This window comes from Rhagoletis pomonella, unplaced genomic scaffold (genome assembly GCF_013731165.1).
Source record: "Rhagoletis pomonella isolate Grant_MI unplaced genomic scaffold, Rhpom_1.0 Rhpom_scaffold_00003, whole genome shotgun sequence".
In the NCBI taxonomy this organism is placed as follows: domain Eukaryota; kingdom Metazoa; phylum Arthropoda; class Insecta; order Diptera; family Tephritidae; genus Rhagoletis; species Rhagoletis pomonella.
Window position 1 is genome coordinate 92,385,068 of NW_023458557.1, and position 12,426 is coordinate 92,397,493.

The 12,426-nt window shown below is 37.1% G+C and overlaps 1 protein-coding gene across 1 annotated transcript; it reads right to left on the minus strand.

Moving 5' to 3' along the window:
* Window positions 1–1,496: 1,496 nt before the first annotated feature.
* Window positions 1,497–4,915, minus strand: LOC118735800 (neprilysin-4). Its single transcript, XM_036465766.1, has one exon. It carries the CDS (start codon window positions 4,301–4,303, stop codon window positions 1,883–1,885), a length of 2,421 nt encoding a protein of 806 aa, XP_036321659.1. The 5' UTR covers window positions 4,304–4,915; the 3' UTR covers window positions 1,497–1,882.
* Window positions 4,916–12,426: the final 7,511 nt, after the last annotated feature.

Here is a 12,426-nt window from a genome sequence, read left to right on the forward strand (position 1 = left end):
AATGGCTCGAAATGGCGCGAAAATAACCCCAATAAATCGAAAAAACTGTCGAAAGATAGAAAAATTCCGAATTTATCTTGAAAAGTAAGTCTCGAGAGTTCACAGACACTCTTCATAAATAAAAAATCTCGAAAGAAAATTTTCAAAAGATTCCTAAAATTTTAAATCAGTAAACCACAAAAGATGACGACAGGTCGAAAAGGAATCGAGAGTTTCGAAAAGGTCCCAAAAAAAAGTGAGTGCGCCTGGGCCACACTGGAGAAGTGAACCTTACGTTACATATCTAAGTTAGTTTAGCTCATAACCAATACACATCCACACATATGTACACACATACATCTGCTCTTGCTTAAGGTTATATTTTTTTGTCTCTATTCGATCTATCTATCTTTGTTCGTTCTAATTACATTAATTTTCTTCTTTCACACAACAGTCGATAAATATCGATAACAAAATCGAGAGATACGAAAACAAAATCAATAGATATCGATTAAAAAATCGATTAAATACCTATTACAAAATCGGTAACAAAATCGACAAAGATATCGACAACAAAATCGATAAAAATATCGATAACAAAATCGATAAATATCGATAACAAAATTGATATAAATATCGAAAGCAAAAGCGATAAAATTATCGATAAAGAATATCAATTTTTATATCGATAAGTTCCGAGAAAACCGAAAATCTCTAAAATCCAGAAATAGTTCCCAAATTGAGACTCTGTGTATCTACACGTCTACATACGTGTATCCTTTTCTTTATAATTACCTTTGTATTAATCTTTTGTCCCCTATCTTCATCCTTAATTTTATCTATATCCTCATCCCCATCTTTTCTAATATTTATCTTTATTTCTACAAACAACAAAAATCCAGTAAAAAAAGACAGTAAAGAAATCAAAAATTTACCGTAGAAAACGAATTAAGGAAAGCCCAGAAAATAAAGTTTCCAAAAAATGCAGAAACAAAATATTGCGGAAGTCCTATTAAACAAAAATTTTTTAATCTTTTTCCATCCCTTAAAGATAATATCTGGTCAAAAACTGCCAATCAATTTATATATGCAAGTGTAAAGAATAGCTTGGGTTCAGATGAAGGGCCGACAGAAATGTTAAAATCAGGATTGGATGGAGGGCTCATCTGCGTAAAATAATTGCATGAAATTACCTAAGTCCAAGGATTGAAATCTTTGTATATTTTGTTCCGTACTGAAGAGGGCAGACCTTACTATATGCCTCTACAGGGTTCTTGTAACTGTGTTTCGTAAACAATTGGAACCTTATGCCGACTTACCTATTGGACTTTATCAATGGCGCTTTAGACCTCCTCTATGCAGACCAGATATTTTCACTTCGCAAAATCTTGGAAACGGCCGATGAGTGTTCAGACTTCAAAAGTACCGTTAATTATATCTGAAATCGGCATCCAAAATGCCAGTTTGTCCGCTTTACTGGGCATTTTAAGGAAAAAGGTTTGCCATTTTTATTATTTAATATTTTTTTTAAATCTTTTTTGTTATGTCTTTATTCTAGTTCTTCCTAGTCGATGCTTGGGACAAACGCCTAATTTTGGTGGTGGTTTTTTAGTACTTATTTTAATAAATTACTACATATCGGCTTAAATTTAAAAACTCTAATTATTTATGTACATATAATTTAAATAATAATAAGGTATGCATTCATCATGCTTTAAAAAAGTATAAGGACTAGTTAGTAATTAAATACATTTAAGTACCTAAGCAATAAAACCTTTGGTTAACCCTACGCTGCTAATACTACGGTTTCTTTTTTTTTTAATCTAAGAAAACGCATCAACTCATTTTCTCTCCAACTTTTTATAACTATCTAATCTTCTGCTCCTTCTACTTCTCACATTCGCTACCACATTTCGCAGCGCTGCACTGCCTTCATGCGACTCTTCGCCGGGCAATCGAACGCCTCCAAAAATTCCGGCATCTGTGCCAACGTGTAGTTCAGTCGCACCGCGTCCGGGTCATGCCAGGCATCGAGCTGCTGATGCGTAGCCTCGTCTGTGTTGCTGCAGAAGAATTGTGCGAACTGCAAGAAAAACAAACGCCCATGGCTGCGCAAAAATTGAGCATCGCGCAGAAAGGAGTTGAGCGCCAAACGCGTGCCACTGACGTCAGCAATGCGCTCGGAGAGGAATTTGGTGCCTTGGCTGAGACATTGAACGTTGCGCGCAAAGTTAACATTTGACTCGATGCGTTTTATCATCAGCTCGTTCATGTTGCCCGCATGGTCATATTCGAGGAATGTGCTATCGAAACTGTGTATGAGCTCATGACCCAACGTGTTTGCCAGATCGCCGTACAGCAAAATCGGCCAGAATTGACGATCGTAGAAGGGCGTTTGCAAATAGGCGTGCGGCACGATAATCATGTTGCTAAGGCAGAAGTAGTAGGGCGTCGAATCCAAGCTGTCGAGAAACGTGGGCGCGTGATAATTGAACGTGTACCACGCGCTGCGGCTGTGATTTTTTGTCGCGCTAGCAGCCAACCGACGCAGATGTCCGTATGTGTGCGCCAGAGCATGCAGATGGTTGCGATAGAAATTGTCGCTGCTCACATTAAGCTTCCATATGAGATCTACATAGAAGGAAGAATTGACCGCGGGCGGCATGTTACCCAAATTGAGGCGCAGCGAACTCAGCTTCTGCTGCATGTATGCAACTATGTCAGCTTCGAACTTCATGCGATTGAGTGCAAGCGTTCGCGCAAACTCCGCCTTAAGCTGTGCGAATATCGAGCGTATGATGCGATCGCTTTCGGCGCGCACGGGTGCGTAATAAAAACGATCATAGGCGTAGCTCATAGCGACGGGTAGCAGTTTGCGCATATGGCGTATGCAAGTGGCGCCGCTTCGGCCATTGCTTAGGGGATTATGTTGCTGCTGCTGCAGGTAGCCGAGAAAGCGCGCCAGCGAGTAAAGGAAATTAATACTGGCCGGTGTTTGATTGTGATAGCGCGCTAGCTTGCAGACTGTTTCCGGCGAATCGACGCGTATGCGATCGGCAGCGTGTAGATGACGTCCCAGCGGCACGCCTATAAATCGCTGCCAGTCCACCTCGCTGCAGCGCACCGTGAGCTCTGCAAAGGTCAGCGTCTCCACAAGATCGCAATCTTCTTCAGAGCTAATGGGTATCGACGTTTGATCGTCGGGCAGCAGTGGCTCATCTGCTACGACGCCAGGTGCCGGCGTTGCGCTGCGAAGCGTGCTGTTTTTCCCCTCTCCATTCACCGCGCACATGCTACCCACTATCGCTTCCAAATCTGCTTCCAGTGCGCGAAACTCTGCAGCCAGCTCCGCGTGACTTTTGCTTGTATGTGCGCGCAGCAGATCGTAAATTTCCTCTGTCAAATTAAGGCGCTTATGCCCGTCGTGAGGCAGCACAAAGAGATCGTGATGCGTTGCATTCTCTTGCCGTACACTAAAGTAGACAAACTGCTCACCATAACCGTAACGCGCAAAGTGTGCAAGCATTTCCTGCCAGTTGTGTCGCGAACGCAGTACGCCGTCCATGAGCAATTGCTCATAATAGCCACGCAATGTTAGTGGCGCGGTGTGTGTACAGACGCGATAGTATTGCAACAGCTTCGAAAGTATTAGTTCATAATCTTCAGCTTCCGTGCGCGCGGCATAGACATCCCCTGGTACTTTTTCTGCATGCACCGGCGCTTCCAACTGCTTGCGTTTTCTATAAGTTGCATGCAGTGGTGGTGTACGCGCACCATGTGCGCTCCGTATGCGTGCGCGTCGCAGTTGCTGTCTTTGCCTTGCTCTAGTTGCGGCTGCCAACACTGATGCATCAGCGCGTCTACCATTCAACGCACGCTCAAAAAACTCTACATAACGCGCAGTCAGCGATTCCTCGGCCACCTGCATCATGCTAGCGGAAGTATTGGGTCCACTTGGAGGCACCCATTTGCCACACGCATATGTATGAAAGTCATCGCATGCATTCACAGTCCAATCGATGTTACGCTCCAACTGCTCGAGATGCTGTTCGTTGAGCGTGTCATTGCACGAGCGCGATAGACACGTTTTATTCACGTGCGCCCAAAGCGGATGTGCCGCTGCCATTGTTATTGTGGCGGCATCGGCTAACAATGTGGGGCGCGGTACTGCAGTGCGGGCCATTGACGTCAGCGATGTCAGTGTAAGCACGTGAAATGTAATGCTTATCAGTTGAAAACCGTGCGATATGTGTTGATACAGTTTCGCTGCCAGTGTTGATGACCAGCGAGGGCGACGGCGATGCCGACCTTGTATTACTCGCATGTTGCTCAGCGGCAATGTATGGGTTTGCAAATTATTATTTTTTTTTTGCTTCTAAGTAATTCGAGACTGTATGCGGACGTTGACGCGTCGATGCTTTGTTGCTACACGCTTCTTTACGTTTTCCAAATTTCGCTTTGTAGCGTTGTCTGCGCTCTTCTATATTTTCGTTCACGTTTCTTTTGTGAGTCCCCTTTTTTTACTGTGATCAGCCTAAACTGTACGAATCTGTACTCGAATGTATTTTTTGTAGTTTTAGCAATTTTTCCTGATAATTTCCACTCATTGCAATTGCTCTGATGCTGTCTCCACCGCTGCTGCCACCGTTGCCGCACAGGTACAGTTCCGTATCGCCGGGAAAATATTTCGCCTAGTTTTGTTGGTGATTTGAGCGCTTTTTGTGACAGCTCTTGTTTCTACAATTTCATCACTTTTTTTTCTATTTTCCCCTTTTTATACGTGTGCACTAGCCCTTATTAGCTCAGTTGCAACCGCGTCTAAATTTTTATTTTTATTTTTTGACCACAAACGTTGTCGAACCGTTCACTACGGGTACTTTCGTTCTTACTACGCGGTGATTATCTCTATCTTTAATTTTTAAACTTGTTGCTCGCTTTGTTGCTAAAACGCGACTGAATAAAACTGCCGATTTCGTTTTGTCTTCAATTGCAAAAATTGGCTTTCGGTTTCGTATGACAAGTCAGCGCTCATTTACACACAAACACATACACAGAGACGCCCGCCGGTACACAGCAAACATTTACCGGCTTAGACCGCCGCCAATGAAAAGCCTTATCGCGGCGTGAGTGTACACATACATACATTTACCGAAGAACGACAGACATTCACATTCGCACAAGTTGTACAAACTGCGCCGCATTGCGCCGCGCCGTGCCGCTTTATTTGCTTTTGGTCGCTTTGTCTTATCAGCGCACAATTTTTTAATGCCGCTGCGTTGATTTTATGCGCGCGTCGCCCTATCGTCGCACTTATCTATGCTCATTTCCCTATGCAATAAGTTGAGTCAGACTGGTTTTACACGGCAAAAAAATTTATGAATGAAGTGGTAATGATGCAATATTCGGAATTGTTAAGTGATACTGTAAGGGGGGCATGCCAATGAGACGACATGACACGCGGACATTGGGGGTTATAGAAGAATCGCTTGAGAAAAATATGTAATATGTCTTCTTATTTTTTGAAGAGCGATTTTTGATTGCTTGCGAAGTTGGTCGAAATTTCGAAAATCTAAATTAGAACTACTAAAAGTGATGTTAGATTTTAGAATTATGATAACTAAAGTTTTAGAAATTTTAAGAACTATGTACACCGACATATTAAAAGTCGAAATTTCCGTATATATCGATAATAATATCTATAGATATTTAGTTAGAAAGCAACTATAAACATAGTGATAAAAAATAGACAAATAAATCGAAAAAAGCGATAACTTTGTCTATTATTAGCAATTAATAGCTTTTGTCAAAACGATAAAAATTTTAAAAATTTTATGACTTTACCTTTTTGATAAATTTTTGATGGTTATTTTTTATTTAAATTTTTTTGATCAGGTTAAACCTAGCGTGTATTATAAATACTAAATTGATCGATTTTTTTTTGTATAAAAAAAAATTATCACAAATTTACGATCAAATTTTACCAAAAAAAAAAATAAAAATTTTATTCAACGATTATTCTCTATCGAAAAAATAAAAATCAACACATACCGAATTTCCAATGATCTTAAAGTAAAAAATTTGGTATTTAATGTTTTTATTTTCGTCCCTGGTTTTTATGTGAAAATGAATTAATCTATGCTTCAGCGATTATCAAATCGTTAAAAGATTGATAACTTTTTCGATAACAACAAGAAAAACTTAGCTGATCCCTATACTGATATTAGGTATCGACGCGATGACAATAAGTTTGACGATTGTAATAACCGGAGCCGGTAATCATTACAAGTACGTTAGGTTAGGTTAGGAGGGCGTGTTTGGAATATTCCATACTTTCACTCGGAGACAGAATTGTCCATTGTTAGTGCCCTCTTTAGGCGAGTGTCAGTAGGAGACAAGTACCTATAATCGATAGAGCAGCTTCAAGTAATTATTCTACTAAACCAATTGGTATCCCTAATGATGACGAAAAGATCCAGCAGTTCAACCTCCGCTATCTCGCCCACACTGTTAAAGAAGTGTAAACCTAAGTGCTTGAGGCCTTTCGTCTGTAGACCTCGACATCGACATTGAAAGTGGTCAATTTACCCTTCGTCAGTACTTATTGGTATTCGCCACCGTTGAAGCATTGGTGCTCTCGCAGTTCTATTGAGTTTTAGTATGTTTCTACTAAGCCGCGGCCTTAACAATCTTGTGATCACACAGTCTTCCCGTTTGTTCAACAAGTCTTTAGTCACAGCCACCGTATATTCATCAATTGTCCTAACCTGATCACTAAACTGAGCTATCCGCTTCTTATGTTGGGATCCTTGAGCCACAACTGACCATCTGATCAGCTGACTAATTCCATTCAGTATTGATATGTCCTTGTTCCATTTTTGAACCATCTGTGTTGATGGATATATCCCCCTCTGCTACTGGCACTCCTACATACCATTCTTCTCTGGACGGGAACATAATGAGTACCTCCGTATCGAAGTCCCAAACAGGCCTAATGTAATCAGTGCTGGCTTCTATGTCAGCTTTAATTCCATTTAGCCGGCCCCTTTTTATTTCATTGAGTTTGGCTGCATGCCCGAAATTGATTGCCATCTACGTATTGGCCACACTGAGCCTGAGGGCGCTCTTTGCGGCCATACCATGGATGAAAATATGCGACGGTGGCAAGTGAAATATCATGTTATGGTGGTAAAATCATTATCATTACCGCAGCTAAATGCATAACCGCCAAAACTTTGCGTATTTTGGTTTCTAATACGATAGTTTAAGTTAGGTGTGGTAGAAGCCCTGAGTGGGGGCGTTCGCATGCATCACATTGGCATCCTGGAACAGCTTGGGCTAGAATAATATGTTATCGATTTTGTAGTCAATATTTTTAACGATTTTGTTACCGATATTGTTATTGATTATTTATCGATTTCGTTATAGATTTTGTTATCGATTTTGTGATCGATATCTTTTTCGATTTTGTTATCGACATTTTTATCGATTTTCTAATCGATTTTTGCCATCGATCTTGTTATCAATTATTTATCGATTTTGTTATCGATATTTTTATCAATTTTGTTATCGATATTTTTATTGATTTTCTAATCGATTTTCCTACCAATATTATTATAAATTTTGCTATCAAAATTTCTATCGAATTTGTCATCGATTTTGTTATCGATAAAGTATAGATAAAAATGAAGATAAAGGAAAACGGAATACAATAAATGTAATTAAAAAGAACAGGGGTACACAAAATATAACCTGAAGCAAAAACAGATGTATGAATGTATGTATGTGCATACTATATTGGTTATGAGACAACATAGATATGTAACGCAGATCTTTGGAAGTTTGTTGAAATGCGGGTTAATATGTTTATAGCTTATTCTAGCAAAAGTAAGGCAGCTGAAAAGGAAATGCTGAGGTAACTCCACTTCGTCATCCCCCAAACAGCTGCTGCATTAAAAGTTGAGAGAGAAATAAAATGTTTAATTTACCTAATCATTTTCTACAGTGTACAAGACATAATTAAATGATAGATACATTCAATGTAAAATAATTCAATTAAATACGAAAAATTCGATAGCAATTGACATGAGTGTAAGCAAATGCATGGCAAGACACTTGAATGCTCTGTAAACAATATAAGTACTTCTCTACTTAGCAAAGACTGAGGCACTTGCACGTAGGTGCGTGTAATCCCAGCGTTAACTACTGCTGACAATTTTTGCATGTGAAATTTATTAGCGCCGTGGCACGCCACTGATAAAAACCAAGCAGCGAAAAAGATAAAAAAAAAAATAAATAAACAAAAACACAAAGTGGTAGGTAAGTACATACATATGTATGTATGTGCAAAGCAACTTCTCGCGGTTGTCATCAAAATGGGATGACGCAATTTTGCATAAAATGTTGTAGTGAAAGTAGACGCAGCCACACGACGACGAGTCCAAAGATTAACAACAGGGCAATAAAAATAGAATAACGAAACTCTAAATGGATTCGGAAAGAATATGTAATTAAATTGAATTGTATCGCACAAATACAAATACAAACACAAACATATTTGCATGTACTAATTTCAATGAATGAGTTAAGGCGCTAAAACGAAATCGTAGATTCATTAAATTTAATGAAACAACACACAAGAACACATAGCACCCTATAATTCTTAAAAAATGTTTAAATGTTAATAAGCATTTTTGAGCCTCCGATTAATTGAAGAAAAAAATGCCATTGTTAGCCGCTGTCAAATTAAATTGGAGCAAGAAGCGCACAGATGGGTGAGGCGTTGCTCCAGCTGATAACAAATAAATTTTGATTGCTGATTATAGTATTTTATTGTCACATAAAACAAGTTTTTAATAATTAATATTAAGTACTATAACAAAGCTGACAAACTGAGATATTTCCAAGCGCTTTATCTTTTCACAGGCACGTGAATTACGTTGTGAAATGCGGAGTGTATGATTTTTCGGTATTCAGTATTCAGAGGTTAGGTAGATATAATTCAACCAGAAAGATTAAAAAATCATAACTCAGTTTAAGGTGGTGCAAGTTTTATATATCGCAACCCCCTTAAAAAACAGATTCGGAAATAAAGCTACTTGTGGAACGTACAGATTCAAAGTAATTAATACAAAAATAGCTATAATAATAATTTTCTACTTAGATAATATACCACCCGGCCACCCCCGCTACTCACTCAGTTTTTAGTCCAACGAACAGCCCAAAGAGAGGCAACCCTCTTCGAAAAAATAAAGCGTTTATAATATGTAATATGCAAGATGATAATTTTTAAAAAGGTGATAACCCCACTAAAAAAAAATAAAAGCTTATTGCATATCCGGTGACCATATACTTTCTCTTGGTATTTAATTTTTTATTCGAACCAACGGTGAAGTTCTTATAATAAACAGCTGGCAACCCTACTCAAAAATTAACACATTACTGAACATCTAGAGGCCAAGCCGCTTTTATTTGACACCTCGTGTTTCGTATTCCAACCAACAGCGCACATCTTATGATTTTTAGCAAAGGTGGCAACCCTCTTCGAAAAAATAAAGCCTTATTGCACATCTGAAGGTCAAGCCCTTGCCTTTCAAACATAAATTTTTAAAATTTAATAAACTGTGCAAATCTGTATGTAAGGTAGTAATTCTTAAATAGGTGGCAACCCCGATAGAAACATAAGTAAAAACCTTATTGCATATCCTTTCACTTGATACCTTATTTTTAAGTCCAACGAACGGTGAAGATCTTATAATTTTTAAAAAGGTGGCAACCCTCCTCAAAAAATTATACACTATTGAACATCTAGAGGCCAAGCGCTTTCATTTGACAACTCAGTTTTTGTAATGCTTCGAACGGAACTTATAATTTTTTGGACGGCTGGCAGCCCTATAAAAATTCCAAGTACTAAAGTTAATACCCCTATCGATAAAGAATATTTTAACCAACCATTGCTTTATACTAAGTTTTAAATAGGTAGCAACCCTACTCTAAAAATAAAAAAAAAGTGTGCATGCGAAGGCCATGTTCATTAATTTGGTATCTAATTTTGTTATCCAACGAACGGTAAAGGTCTTATTTTTAAACAGGTGGCAGCCCTACTCAAAAAAAGTATCCCTTAGTACACATATAGAGGCTAAGTCTTTTAATTTGGCAGTGACGGTGCAGAACTGATACCTTCGCCAATCCTCTTTATTTACACCTCTTTTTTTGTAATCCAACGAACGGTGCGGATCTATAATTTTTTTTAGACAGGTGCCAACCATGTAGAAATTATAAATACCAAAGGTAACTCGTGCCTAGGCAGGCAATGGCAAACCTCCGAGTGTGTTTCTACAATGAAAAACAGCTTTTCATAAAAATAAAATCACCGTTCGTTCCCTCGAGTTTGAAATTTTAGCTGTGTGCTAGGCTTGAAGTATCATGTTATTTGAGTAGGCCTATCAGTTTTTCGAATTCACCGAATTTTCAAAATTTTGAAATTATGTACTTAATTTTCAATTTTTACTTTTTTCGAATCTGTATTATTTTACACAGTTGAAAGTCACAGCAAGTTGGAATATGTTCACAGGTTTAGCAAACAATGAAAATGCGAAAATTTTGAATTTTATAAAATTGTTAAATTTCTTGAGATTTCTTATTTTTAGGATAATTTCTAAAATTTCAAAAACTATCGAAATCCGGGAGATTTTAGAAATTTTGGTAAAATGAGAATATTTTTTTATATTTTCCAAAATTTTGAGAATTTTATTTATTCTAAAATCCATCCTAAAATGTAAAAATGTGAAACATCACAAATTGTCGAAAAATTCTTATGTTCATGGTACTTGTGTATAAAAAATAGAAAATTCTTAGAATTCTAAAATATTTTAACATTTTTGAAAAATTCCAAAGTTTTTCCACTTTTCTGAACTTAACCAAATTTTTGTATTGATATAACAAAGTTTGAGAATATAAAATTTTTTGAAAATTTTGAAAACATCAACCATGATATTCGTTTCTAGATTTCTCTCAATTCGTCGGCCATGATTTTTTTTAAGTTTGCCAACATTTTAAAATGATATAAAATTGAGAGTGAAAAAAAAAGGAATTGTTCAAAGTTGTTGTTTGAGATTGATGAAATGAGAATATTTGTGTGAGTTTGTGTATAGAATTTTAAAATTAAATTGCTTGCAAACGTCAAGAATTTGAAAAATTCCTCTCAGCGGTTCTTCCTTCCTATTTTTTTTTATCATGACATCAACGTCCAAAAATTTTTTGCATCGTCAAAAATTACGAAAATTTTAAAATTTTTAAAAACGACTAAATATGAAAATGTTTTCAACATTCTAAAACTTTTAATTTCGTTTGATCAAATTTGTATATTATTCGACACTTTTACTTAGAAAACATTTGTTTGAATTCCTACAATTCTCAAAATTTTTGAAAAATAAAAAATTTCGAGAAATCTAGTATTCATCATTATCTTGAACTATGTATTTTGTTTTACTAAAATTTCTCAAATTCACAAAGTTTTGAAAGTTTAGAAAATTTTGGAATTCCACTCAACTTATTTAAAATGGAAAAATTCAATAAATTTAAAACTATAAAAACTCTAAAAATTCTAAATTGCGGTGATTTTTAAATTTGTATACACGATATATGTTGAAAAAATTTTCTTCGAAAACAGGGTGCCAAAATAACTAAAAAAAGTTTTTTTTTAAAGCCCACCACCATATCCGATTACTCATAGCCCATCATTTCAAGAACATTTCAGATCGAATAAATATCTTTTTGCCCTTACAAACAACATCCCATAAACCTTATTCATTGCAGCAAGACAAGTGAGAGTGCTGTGTGTTTTAACTTGAAGTGATTTAAATCTCAGTGCCAATACGAGCCTTCTACAACTCAGCCGCGTGACGTTGATGCAACGAACTATGGTGAACCAAGCGAACTTTTGAGTTTCGCAATGTAACCTTTCAAGCAATTTTATGTGAGCAATTTATTTTTTATTTTTTGTCTTTTATACTCGTATGAATGCATATAAATGTATGTAAATAGTATTAAAATTAAATTACTTATTAATTAAAAACGCTTATGCATGTACACAACTGAATATTTGTCCAAGTGAAACGTGCGCCGATGAATGTACTGATAAAAGCAAAAGCACAGCTCTAGGCGCTTAAAATACACTATCGCTTTAGTATATATGTACGTATTTGTATGTACATTAGGGTGATCCTTAAACAAAATCAATTGAACGATTTTTTTCAGCCTCACCCCCTCAATCGGTAATACCACGGCCACATATATCACACAGAAATTTTTGTACCGATTGAAGACGGTTAAGGCGTGTCGCACAGGGGGCACATGCCAGTTGTCTCTACGGAGACTCAAAAAATTAAAATTTTTTTTTTTTAATTTAATACCCAAATCGATACTACCAAAATCAAGGATATCACATAT